General features: G+C 45.9%; 1 protein-coding gene across 1 annotated transcript; it reads right to left on the bottom strand.

Moving 5' to 3' along the window:
* Positions 1 to 4593: 4593 nt before the first annotated feature.
* Positions 4594 to 9833, bottom strand: LOC138809926 (GTPase IMAP family member 7-like). Its single transcript, XM_069997058.1, has 2 exons — positions 9739 to 9833; positions 4594 to 6466 (listed from the first exon to the last, which is right to left on the bottom strand). Exon 2 carries the CDS (start codon positions 6419 to 6421, stop codon positions 5546 to 5548), a length of 876 nt encoding a protein of 291 aa, XP_069853159.1. The 5' UTR covers positions 6422 to 6466; positions 9739 to 9833; the 3' UTR covers positions 4594 to 5545.
* Positions 9834 to 13051: the final 3218 nt, after the last annotated feature.

The following is a 13051-nucleotide window of genomic DNA, read 5'->3' as shown; positions in this document are numbered from 1 at the left end:
CCAGACAGGATCATTTCCAGGAAATCTACAAGAACCATCTCCTATTCTAACCGCCAAATCACAGACAAAGAGCAAATCTTGAGAGAAGCAAGAGAAAGTATTTCACAATGGAGGATGAGGATGAAAATGACAGCAGGTTGCTCATCAGAAACGAAACCTGTAAGAAGACAAGGGACTGAAATAGCACTTTGTTGAATGGAAACTGCAGCACTGAATTTTACCTCCATTGAAGTTACCTGTCAAAAGTAAAAGGCAACTACCTCCCCCCACAGCCTCCCAGCTGCTCTGAAGAGCCATCTTTGCATTGTCCTTCAGTCTAGCTTGCCTCAGCCACCTTGCCATCCAACACGGACTCTGGCAGCTTTCTTCCCAGTCCTGGACTCTGCTATCACCAGGGTAGCCCACTGTGTCAGACCCAGATGAGGACACCGGCTTTGAGTCCATCACCAAGGACTTGAAGGAGAAAAGGGAAGCTGTGGAGGAGGAAGAGAATGGAAAAGATGCCTGTGCCAATGGGAATGCCAATGAGGACAATGGGGAGACTGATAATAAGGAAGGGAAAAGCAGAGAAGGAAAAGAGGAAGGAGGAGGAGGAGGAGGAGGAGGAGGAGGAGGAGGAGGAGGAGGAGGAGGAGGAGGAGGAGGAGGAGGAGGAGGAGGAGGAGGAGGAGGAGGAGGGAGATAAAGATGAGGAGGCTGAGGCAGCTACAGGCAAATAGGCAAATGAAGATGCTGAGGATGCAGATGTTGATTTCAAGAAGTAGGAGACTGATGGGATAACTAGACAGCAGAAAAGAAAAGCCAACTAATAAAAGGCCTCCTCCGAGACCTCTTCACCCTCCACTTCCCCTCTCAGAATCTAAACCTGGTCACCTTGGTGTGGAGAGACCTACCCCTCCCACCGCAGTGACACCTCCAAGCCCTCCACCCCCCCCCACCAAAACCACAACCAGAATTTGCAACAGGGGAGGAAAATACCAAAACTTCCAAGGCCCTGGTGTTTTTCTTAAAAGTACCTTAAAAAGGAAAATTTGTATTTTTTAAATTTACATTTTATATTTTTGTACATATTGTGACAGGTCAGACATTTTTAATGCTCCCAGATGACTAAACCAGTCTTCAGAGCACTCTGCCTACTTCTGACTATTTCTGGTATCACCATGTTTGTTATCATCTCAAAGGAGAAAACAAATCTTATTTAAGAAATAAATAAATACAAGTAAAAATGCTGGATACCAATGCCTGATACCTGTAACCCTTGCTATTCAGGAGGCTGAGATCTGAGGATTAGGGTACAAAGCCAGCCTGGGCAGGAAAAGTCCATGAAATTCTTAACTCCAATAAACTACCAAAAGAGCTAGAAATATAGCTATGGCTCAAGTGGTAGATTTCTAGCTAGCCTTGAGCAAAAAGAAGTTCAGGGACAGCACTCAAGCCCTCAGTTCCAACCTCAGGATTGGCAGCAAATTAATTAATTAATTGATTAATTAATTAATAATAACCTTATTCCAGTAATGTTTTGTGTATGTACTTAGCTGTAGTGTAAAGTATATAGTTGACTTGTAGGAGATAGTTAAAAAAAACCAAAGATAAAAATGATTTTTTATTCCATTGTCACTGCAGTTGTTGGTTATTCTTTTTTTGGTCTCTTTGATATTTGTGTGAAACAATGTTGTCAATCAAGCCATAATTTTATTTTGCTAACTTGTCCTAACAAAACAAAAAGAGTAAAGGAGAAATAAAGGTTCTCTCTAACAAACAAAAGTAGGGGGAACATGTCTCCAACAATTTGGTTGTGTAAAAAATATTAAGAGAAGTTCAGCAGGAAAAGAAAACTGATAAGCTTGCCATATTTACATTAAAAAAGAAAAAATATTTGAATAGAAAGATATAAAAATCAAATTATTCTCTAGTGCTACTTTACCTAATAAGAATTTGTACAAAGTCATGCTAGTATCAGTGAATTGCATGGTAAGTGTGTGGAGATGTGTGAAATAAACGATAGAAATATAACGAAGGACAAGGAAGAGGAATGAGCAATACCGTATTTTCATGTATCTATACTACTTGTGAAACAGTATCCCATAATTAGTTTACAAAATCTCTACTTCCAACCCTAGGGTTACCACTAAAAATTATTGTTCATGAAAGGAAATACAATTGGTGTTGTAAAGATCATATGGGAGTTGTGCTAAGGAGGAAAGAGCCACGAGAAGCCTAGATAAGACACACCTGTGATTACTCAAGGCCTTGCAATAAGCCATGACACCCGTGTATTCCCAGAGAGCTGGCTGGACACAAAGGGTGCTCTACCAGGCTGCTTCTGAGGAGTAACAGCCCTGATGGAGACAAGTCCGAGGTCAAGACAAGGAACATTCTGGAAGGCTAGAGTTAGTACTCTGTCAGGGGAGTACTATTAGAAACAGCCCTCAATGCTGGGGCTTTGATCATTTGGGGTATAAAATAGCAAAGGAGGCAGACGCTGCCTGAGACACAGGCCTTCAGTCCTTTCCTACTCTCATGCCACATCCTTTGCCAGCTTTACTACAAAACACACTGTTTTGTAGGGTCCTTTCGGGGCCCTTGGCTTCTTGCTTATGCCTCCATATCCTGGAGGGTTCCAACTCCTCCCAGGAAAGCCTGAAGAGGAAGAAAAACAGGAAAGCATCCATTATCCTGGCGTGCCCCGAGAGGAAGAGGGACAGGAAAGCATCAGTCAGGTTGCTACTCAAAGCACCCCTGCGAGGCCTCCTACTCTCCTCACTCCTTCCTTCCTCTCTTTGCTAACTTCACATCTTTTCTTCGCACACGTCATCCATCATCACAGAAGTGTGCTCTGCTTTATCCGATATTACATGGGTTTTGTTCATGTACACTTCACCATATCTCAGCAGTCTGTGGTCTACTGGCAGAGCTACCCCATTTCCCAAATGAGTTCAAATTATGAGAAGATCGTTTGTTGTTAGCTTACCTCATACAGAGCACATACACACACACACACACACACACACACACACACACACACACACACACAACTTGTATTTCTACCACATCCACTTCCTGTCTGCCGTCCTCCATCTTGGGTCTCTACCACATCCACTTCCTGTCTGCTGTCCTCCATCTTGGGTCTTTCTCCTCACACAAGCTCGTGGTCACCATACAGAACAGGGCAGTATTCCCTCTCCTTACACTTGATGCTGATGGGGATGAGTCATTGGGATAGGCCCAGAACCAGCTCAGGGTCATTGGCAGACCACTCCTCAGAGGCTGGAGATGGCTCTTGGTGGAGCAATAGACTTTGCTCTGTGTCTGAAAACCCTCAGGAGACTGTGTGAAGAAGCCAGCAGCAAACAGCATTTCTGACTTCCTTAGGAGCAGGCAAGGGGACCGTATTGTTGCATTGTGTCCTTCTGCCTTTCCCCTGTACTTCAAGCATCATAACTGGGTTTTAAAATTCTAAAGTGCTATCACTACTATGTTTTAAGGCTTACTTCCCACTTTGAAGCAATGAAAACCTGCAATTTATTTACACAATTATTTCCAATTCGTGGATGTCTGGAATGATTCGTGTGAATAGAAACATATGGAAGGATTCCTCATCCCCCCCCTCTTGTAGTTATCATTTCTTCCAGTCAGGATTCTGAAAAGGGCTACAGTTAGTGACTCTGCCTTCACACCATTAAGTTATAGCAGGAGAAGGACCGTTAAACCCTAGCAGCAATGTGACTGAAAACACCTAGGTCAAAAGGTCAGTGATCTTGGTCAAAAAGCCAGTGCCCATGCCCATTCTTGCTTCTCATGTCCCATAACCTAGCTCACCATGCTTACTCAATACTTGTTCCCACAAATGACTTTTATGACAACCTCTAATTTATATAGACTCCTCACTGAAATCTGCAGCCATGTAGAAGAAATTTATGTTTAATTTGAAAGCAATGCAAATAAGCTTATAATTCTCATAATGAATCAAATCACAGAACTGTAGATATTACAGAAAGCCAGGGCACTATTACCCTTATTACTAGAAATGCCTTTCTTGGGCTGGGAAAGTGGCTTATGGTAGAGTACTTGCCTAGCATTCATGATGCCCTGGATTCGATTCCTCAGTACCACATAAACAGAAAAAGGCAGAAGTGGTACTGTGGCTCAAGTGGTGATAGAGTGCTAGCCTTGAGCAAAAGAAGCTCAGGCTAAGTTCAAACACAAGACTGGCAAAAAAAAATGTCTTGGAAATTTTCTATAAATATGGTTCTAACATAAACAAAGCTAATGCCTTAAAAATGTCAACAGAGGCCAGGTGCTGGTGACTCACACCTGTATTCCTAGCTATTCAGGAGGCTGAAACCTGAGGATCATGGTTTGACGCCAGCCTAGGCAGGAAAGTCCATGAGACTCTCAGCACCAATAAACCACCAAAAGACCAGAAGTGGAGCTGTGGCTCCAGTGGTAGAGCACTAGCCTTGAGCAGAAGCAGCTCAGGGACAGCACCCAGGCACTGAGTTCAAGCCCCAGGACCAGCACACACACACACACACACACACACACACACACACACACACACACACACACACACACGACAACAGAGACTGCATCCATAGTTAACACACAGTTACTTTATTTTAACAAGCTTCTAGTCAAGTTTTTGCTGTCACTCATGGTCCCCATTCATGGGGACACTCATTGTGACATTTTCACTCTATTCACACAACAGGTACAACTATGTCCACGGCATAGCTTTGGGAATTAGTAGCCCTAAGAGAAATTGGTGCCTGTATTTTAGGGTCACTGCTTCTTTGTCTTCTACACCAACCATTACTTGGAGCATTTTAGAAAAATTAAAAATCTCTGTCAGTTCCCTGCCACAGTCCTTCTGTCTGTGGACAAGGCAAAGGCCTGGCAGGAAAAGTGTTTGGACTCCACTTTGGTGCCGTGGAGTTGAGAGCCACCAGTTTCTATGGCTCAAGATGGCCTCAACCCAAGTGTGTCCTGTGGAGATGGATCCACGGCACTGGAAGGCTGTTGTATTCTCTTCTGTGCATCACCCGCCTGCCTCCACACTGGCAGAGCTCCTGTGTACTCACAGGACCACAGCAGCACTATGGGGGCGCTTCTGGGAGCGGAGGGTGAAGCCTGGATCCGAAGAGCAGAAGTTTGGGTGATTGTTTCCCAGGGGACTTAGGGCAACAGCACCTAGAAAAACAACTCGAAATGGAAAAGGTGAGGCTTGGGGGATATTAGACTTTCTGGGGCTCAGCACAGGGAAGCTGGGGGTAAGAGCCTGACAACCACAGGGTGCTGCTGACACACAGACACCCAATTCACACACAGTGTCCCCACCGCCTGCAGCCTGGCCAGTCACAGAGGCCTGACAGGGAATTTTGACATCAGGTACATACATGGAAATTCCTGCTCATTGGTAGCAATTCGGTCATTCCAGAATCTGGGCCAGAGTCGTGGAGGGTGAGGAAGGGAGGGAGAGGGTGGAGAAATGCTTCACAATCACCACAGATGAAGAAAAACACAATGAGACCCATGTCTTCCCAAATTACTTCAATACGTGTGCAATGATGTTCTTGTGTCTTTGAGCAATGTGGCTCAGGATTTCTGTGCCTGCCTGATCCCTGACGTGTTGAATTTTGTCCTTATACTTCGCTGTGATAGATTTCACAGTTTCCTCCTCTTGCTGTTTCTGTTCACTGAACATCTGAGCATACTCCTCTTCCAGTATTAGAAGCTCCTTCTTTAATTCATCAGCGTAATTATTCTTTAAAATTTCTACCTGCTTCTTCAGCCTCTCCTCTGCATCGGCGTAGACGTTATCAGAAAAGAAAGCGCCTCCATTCTTCTGCACCATGTTGTCTATCAGCCCCACCAGCTCCTGCACCTGCTTTTCCTTCTCAGCCTGGTCTGCTTTGTTACTGATGGCCAAGACATGGTTCCCACACTCCCTGATGACGCTTTTCAGATCCACATCTGCCTCCTTTAAGAAGTCATTGAGGCTCGAGCCCTCCAGACTTTCTTTGTCAGTGAACAAAACAATCATGTGCTTCATGGCTGCTGTCCCAAAGACAGCCTTGATCAAAGCAATAGTTTTCTGCTCTTCCTCTGTGTATCGGCCCAGCTTCATAACTAGGATGATGGCATGAGGCCCTGGGCAGGAATAGAGGACACACCTGCTGATTTCCATGCAGGTGGTGTGCAGGGTTTTCTTTGTGTCAAATAGCCCTGGGGTGTCCACCACCACGAGGTCCCTCTCCTTCCATGTTCTGGATGCCCGCTGGCAGGTCTCAGTGACGGCCTGGGCAGCTATTCTAGATTCAAAGGTTTCTTTCCCAAGAATGGTGTTGGCTGTGGCGCTTTTCCCACTTCCAGTTTTCCCGACCAGAACGATCCGCAGAGAGTGATCCCCAGACTTGGCCATGCTGGCCACAGGAATTCAGCCTCAGGAGCCCGGGCACTCTGTGGACTAAAAGAATGAAAATGACTCAGATAAAATAGAACACATCCCTTGGCTGGGAAGGTGGCTCAGTGGTAGAGCGCTTGCCTTGTATGCCTGAGGCCCTGGGTTCGATTCCTCAGCACCACATAAACAAAAAGAAAAAAGCCAGAAGTGGCGCTGTGGCTCAAGTGGTAGAGTGTTAGCCTTGAGCTGAAGAGCTGAGGGATAACGCCCAGGCCCAGAGTTCAGGCCCCACGACCGGACCCCCCCCCCAAAAAAAAATAGAACATATCCCTCTTTACCCTCAAACACATGAAAAGATCCTCCACCTTGCTAGTAGGACCAAAACAAACAAACAAACAAGTAAGCAAACAAATGAATCAACTCCCCTGGGAGCGCCCGGGAAGGGTGACTGAAAGGGACCATGTGAAGGATGCTGACGACGCAGGAGGAAAGGAGGAGGGTGGAATCAAGCTGAGCCCAAATTGGATTGAACAGAAAGACATCAATGGGATTTAATTTATTCTGAGAGTATAGAGCAGGGACAGTAATAAACAGAGGTGATTTCCCAAGCACAAAGTGAGGCCCTATCTGAGGAATAACTTTAAAAAATAGGGCTAGACACTGGGCGCCAGTGGTAGAGCTTCTGGTGGTATTGTAACTTAATTAGAGAGAGGGGAGAGAGAGAGAAGGCAGGGCACACGTACAGAGAAAGGAGTCTTTTTTATATGTCAACTCCTATCTGTAAGAATGCTTGTAAAAGCCAGAGAGAAACTATCCCTAATTGGGATGACTGGAACACAAGTGGAAAGAGCTCAGTTAAGAGCACAGATGAGATGTGCTGTGCTTCCAGTTGTGTGAGGAAATGAGGACCATCGCTACTCAATGATGGGGAAGGATCCCAGGTATCTTAATGCAGCACATCTTTAGAGGAAAACAGAACAATGCATAGAATACCATCCACCAATGAGGTAATACAAGGCGAAGGAATAGGCAATATACTTAGATGGTGTATGCTTTGTAGAAATACATAAATAAAGAAGAAAGGAGGAGAATGGTTCCTGGGTGTGCAGGCAGGAAAGAAGTTAGCAGGACCAGGAGAGACTGCAGATGTGTCCAAATCGACTGCCCTGTAGATTTGATTTGAGAGTGATGTAAACATGGCAATGATTTTAAAACAAAAGTATATGGAATGTTAACTTCCCCAAGTCAAAAGTAAAGTAGGACACATGAATATAACTGTGTATCTCTATGTCTTTAAATGCGTTTTAAATTATTTGCGGATCTGCCACAGGACTGTAGCCAAAACCAGAAAGAACTAGGATATCTTAAAAGTACTCATAATCATGCCATCAGTAATAAAATGCTCACACACGCACACAGATGGAAGGATGAGAAATGATGCCGTCGTGACAGCAGTGACCAACTCTCAGCTCAGTCACAGGCTTCAGTCCCACCATTCCTCACCAATGGAAAAAGGGGTTCTGGGGAAATAGCTCACTTGAAATTTGGGGGTGGGAGGGGCAAAAAATGTATAGAATGAGCAGGGATCAGTTTACAAGACTTAATTTCCTGCCTTGCTCAGAATTATCTATCAATGCATTGTAAACAGTTTATGAAATAGGAAGTGTGACTGCACATTTTATAAAACTTAAATAGCTACTGCATCTGTGACATAGTGGCCGTGATCAATAAGATCCTTATTTTTAATATATGTTCTAAAATATTGACAGATAAGATTATATTAAATGTAACACTAGCTTCAAAAGAATCCAGGAGGTGGGAGGAGTACTGGGCTGTTAGAAACCTAAAGCCCGAGTGGCCAGGTGTGGGCCATTGTCAAAGCTTGGTTATGGAGACAGGAACTCATTACACTCAACTTTTGTAAATCTGTAACATTTTCTTTACTAAAAATTTGAGGTGCGCATATGCACTTGTAACCACAACTGATTGCATGACTATATTAAAGACCCGGATGGGAAGGTTCCACAGGAATAATTTATCTCAGAAATACTCCAGGATGGAGGAACGATTCTTACCCTAATTTTATAGGCAAGGACAGGATGACTGAAAAAAGCCAAAACAGCTGCCCACCACCCCTGCTTCCTCTGTGTTGGGCAGAGCAGGGACTCAGACCATCGGACTCCAGCACATTCCCTGTCAACCAGCACAAGGTGACCCCAGACAAGCAGCTTCTCAGCTGGGATTGTAAAATCAGAAGCAGAGCAGGGGCGGCAGGGGAGGGGCCTCCTTCCTCCAGGCAGAGCGCTGGGCACAGGCCTGCAGCAGGGAGGCCAGGGCATGGCTGCCTCTGTCTCCCTGGCCTTTCTCCCTCCTCCATCCCAACAAGCCAAGTCAAGACAGACCAACAGAAGCAGTCACTCCCAAGCGTCCCCGAGCGCGTCTTGGGAGACCCACAGGGCCTCAGCAAAGAGCACGGCTGAGAAGCAAGTGCTCGGGAAATTGCTTTAGCAAGAGGGCAGAGCTAGCCGGCGCACAGATGGCCACTCTGGGAATCCCTGGTGCCCTGTGAGATTCTGTCCCCTCTGCTGTGAGCCGGGACACAGAAACCTGCAGATCTGCCCTGAATCTCCCGGGAGAAACTTCTATGAAGATCTCTCACAGAAACCACAATGTGGTTGCTACTCGGGATCAAAATGTTTTTATACCCAACCACTGATACCAAGGAAAATATGAACTGAAAGCAATTGAGGCCAAAGAGCCACATAACCGCTCAGACTGAGCTGGAATAACGGCTCCCACTGTGTCTTCAGAAGTCAGTCCTGCCCCTGAGTCCCCCTCCCTCCGTCTCTCTCCCAGGAGGGTCCCAGCCTCCTCCCTGAGCTGTGTTGGGTGGATCTCCACATGGAGTCAGGCACGGGACTGTAGCGCCATCTCCACCATCTCCTCTATCTCGGCTTCATTTGCAAACTCATCAGTTTACTGAGAACTGTTCTCGGAATGAAAGAGAGTTAGAACTCATTGACACGTGGTGGCTTGACCCCCGCCTCGTCCTTCTGAAGATCTACCTTGGGGGATAACAGCATCCTTTTGGAGGAGCCTGATCAGCTTTTGGGCAAACATCACACAGACACAGGTAGCAGGTGCCTGGGAAGCACAGGTCTGTCCTGTGCTCTGGGAATTGGGTAAACGTCCTCCTGAGATGGATCTCAGAGGCTTTCTGATGCCTTCCCACTCCTTCAGAATGTAACTGGAGCCCACACCGTGGGCCACCGTGGCCCACCCAGCCCTTCTCCCTCGCCCTGTGAACTGCATGGCCTCTTCCTGGCCAGCCTCACCTTCTCCTGCAGGATTGCCGTGCTCTGGAGCGCTCCCCAGTGAAGCTGGTGGTCAGCTGCCCCTGCTCCAGTCTGAAGGGAAGCTTGCTCTGACATGGCTGGGCTGCCCAGCTCTCAGCCCCCGGAAGCCAGGCCCTGGGGGAGGGGCCAGCCGGCAAGAGGTCTCCAGGAGCTTCCTGGAGAGCAGCTGGCCTGCACTATTGCCTGAGGCAGATCTGTTCCTCTTTGCCAATGGCATGGCCACTGCTGTGTTTGCTTCTGGTGGCTCTGAAGGCCCTGGGACTTGTCCCGATGGCCTGTGACATGCGCCTCCATCTCCCAGCTGAGGGCAGTGATCCCAGCGGAGTCTCCTCTCATTTTGAACCAGTCCTGGGTTGCCTCAGATGCCTACATAAGGTGCCTAGAGTCTCCTTTCAAGGCCAGGGCCGATGCCCAAGGCCGCTCACCTCCTATGGCTGGTCAGCTCAGCAGTCTGAAGGCCTTCCCTGTTGGGATCTCTCCAGAGCCTCATTTTCCCTTTCCCTCCTGAGCTCCACGAGGCTGACCCCATAGGCCTTGCCCGGCGTCTCTGGCCTCCCTCACTGGCCCACAGGTATTGCTCCAATCCTGAATGGCTCTGGTAACAGCCCATCTCCATGTCAGTCTTCCCCCTGTGCTCCAGAGGTCTCTATTGGATTAGTGGGTATCTGGGGTCAGGAGGGGGAACACTCCGGGCTTGGCATCATGGAGACTGTGGTGATGGAAGAGTCTGGGTGTGACCCTGGTGTCTGTGCCACATAGGACCATGCTGTAATTCCAGGTGCTTCACAACTAACTTCCCTCTCCAATTTAAAGAACATACATTCCCAAGGCTCTTGAGAGTTAACCCCCTGGGATAGCACTGTCCAAAAAGAAATCACTCTTTACCTAACTTATGTAATTGTAACCCCTCTGAACATCACCTCAATAGTAATAATAAACTTTTTTTTTAAGAATTAAGCAACTCGGGGCTGGGAAGTTGGCTCAGTGGTAGAGCACTTGCCATGCATGCCTGAGGCCCTGGGTTCGATTCCTCAGCACCACATAAGCAAAAAGAAAAAAGCTGGAAGTGGCGCTGTGGCTCAAATGGTAGGGCACTAGCCTTGAGCTGAAGAGCTGAGGGACAGTGCCCAGGCCCAGAGTTCAGGCCCCACAACCGGACCAAAAAAAAAAGAATTAAGCAACTCAAAATCCAAAGTGGAGCTATGGGGCTCAAACTGGTTGAACACCAGTGTTGAGAGGGGGAAAAATATGCTGAAATAGTGCACAGACAATAAGTTCAAGTCCCATGATCAAAAAAACAAAAATGCATTTAGGAAGATTTTACTGATTGTTTTGTGACACAGAGCTTTTCATTCAAGTATACTTCGACAGTTTTTATGGCTTTGTGCCTGTGTCTATTAGTAGTACTTTCTTTTTTTTTTTCATATTCTAAGGCTTTTATTGAAGACAAAACACATGGCAAAAAAGGTCGCGTATAATTTTATAGTTCAGTGAGTTGTCAAAAATTGAATGCCATTAAGCAACCAGAATTCAGACACAGATATAGGATATTGATAGCCTCACCAGAAGTCCCTTGTTGCTGGCCAGTCTGGTGGCGTTAGCCAGATTTCTATAGTGTAGGCCAATTAACTTGTTTGTGCTGTAACGCAATGGCTCACACACTGTAAGACGTAGACTGTTGCCTTGTTTCTTTTCACATACTGTGAGCCTCGAGCAGTTTCCATATTGCAATATGTAGCTATCAACGGTTATACCCTATTGGGGGGAGTACACACCAGTTCATTTGGATTATATTAATAGACTTTGTGTTTCTTGCAGATTGTTGCTGAGAAGGAGGAGAAGGAGAGAACAGAATACAAACAGCATTTGGAATAACAGTCATTGAGAACTTCCCAAAATTAATGACAGGTACCAAATCACAGACACAGGAAGCATGAAGATACCTACTAGAACACTACAGGAGACACTGAATGTTCCATTGCAGCAAACTGAAGAGAAAGAGAAAATCTTCAAAAAAAAAAAATTCTGCCACGCGCCTGTGGCTCATACCTATAATCCTAGCTAATCAAGAAGCTGAGATCTGAGGATCATGATTTGAAGCCAGCCCAGGCAGGAAAGTCCATGAGACTCTTATTTCCAAAAAATCACCAGAGGGCTGGGAAGGTGGCTCAGTGGTAGAGCACTTGCCTTGCATGCCTGAGACCCTGGGTTTGATTCCTCAGCACCACATAAGCAGAAAAAAAAAAGGCGGAAGTGGCGCTGTGGTTCAAGTGGTAGAGCACTAGCCTTGAGCTGAAGAACTGAGGGACAGCGCCCAGGCCCAGTGTTCAGGCTCCATGACCAGACCCCCCCAAAAAAATCACCAGAAAACCAGAAGTAACTCTGTGGCTTAAGTGGTAGAGCACTAGCCTTGAGCTGAAGATCTCAGGGACAGCGCCCAAGCCCAGAGTTCAAGCCCCATGGCCAACGCAAACAAAATCCTTTACCTACAGAGTAAGAAGAATAAGAATGTAACTCATTCAAAATCATGCCAACAAGAAAAGAGGAGTGAGACACTGGAATTGTTGAAACAATGAGGCACAAACCCTATTCAATCTTAGATGAAGCTACATTATCCTCTAATCATAAGGAAAGATAAAGACTTTCACAGAAAAACAAAAACGGGGGAACATTTCTCCTAGCAAACTTTCCTTGAGAAAAAAAATTTGAAAGAAATGTTTCAGGGAGAAGAAAATTGATGTGGGCCAGACACTTAGATCTATATGTTGGAATAAGAACAGAGAAAAGTCTTTTTCTTTTTAATAATTGGTCCAGTGCATTGCACAATCATAGTATACAGATATGTGAAATCAGTAGAGCTCAGAAAGAGAAAGGAAAAAGGTTCTGTTTCAAGACACCTGTGCTACCTACCCATGAAGCATCTTAATGCTATTGGAAGACAGTATTAGGATATTTATAAGTATTCACCTATGGTGTTTATAACTATACTTCATGAGTATGGAGGGTCCATACAATTATTGGTGGGATAATCAGCATATATCAGAAATAAAATTCAGTGATATATTAAAAAGGAAATGCAGTGCCAGGCAATGGTGACTCCTGCCTGTCATCCTAGCTCCTCAGGAGGCTGAGATCTAAGGAACTCAGTCAAAGCCAGCCAAGACAGGAAAATTCATGAGACTCTTATCTCCAGTTAACTATCAAAAAGTTGAAAGTGGATTTGTGGCTCAGATGGTAGAGCACTAGCTTTGAGCAAAAGAAACTCAGGGATAGCACCCAGGACACACACACA

The sequence above is a fragment of the Dipodomys merriami genome, unplaced genomic scaffold, assembly GCF_024711535.1.
Source record: "Dipodomys merriami isolate MVZ:Mamm:240054 unplaced genomic scaffold, mDipMer1.0.p SCAF_5, whole genome shotgun sequence".
Taxonomy (NCBI): Eukaryota; Metazoa; Chordata; class Mammalia; order Rodentia; family Heteromyidae; genus Dipodomys; species Dipodomys merriami.
Note: the sequence above shows the minus strand (reverse complement) of the source record. Positions and strands in the feature narration are given on the sequence as shown.

What these genes read in the sequence shown, in the direction of transcription:
- LOC138809926 (XM_069997058.1), bottom strand. Translation starts at nt 6,421, where the DNA reads ATGGCCAAGTCTGGGGATCACTCTCTGCGGATCGTTCTGGTCGGGAAA.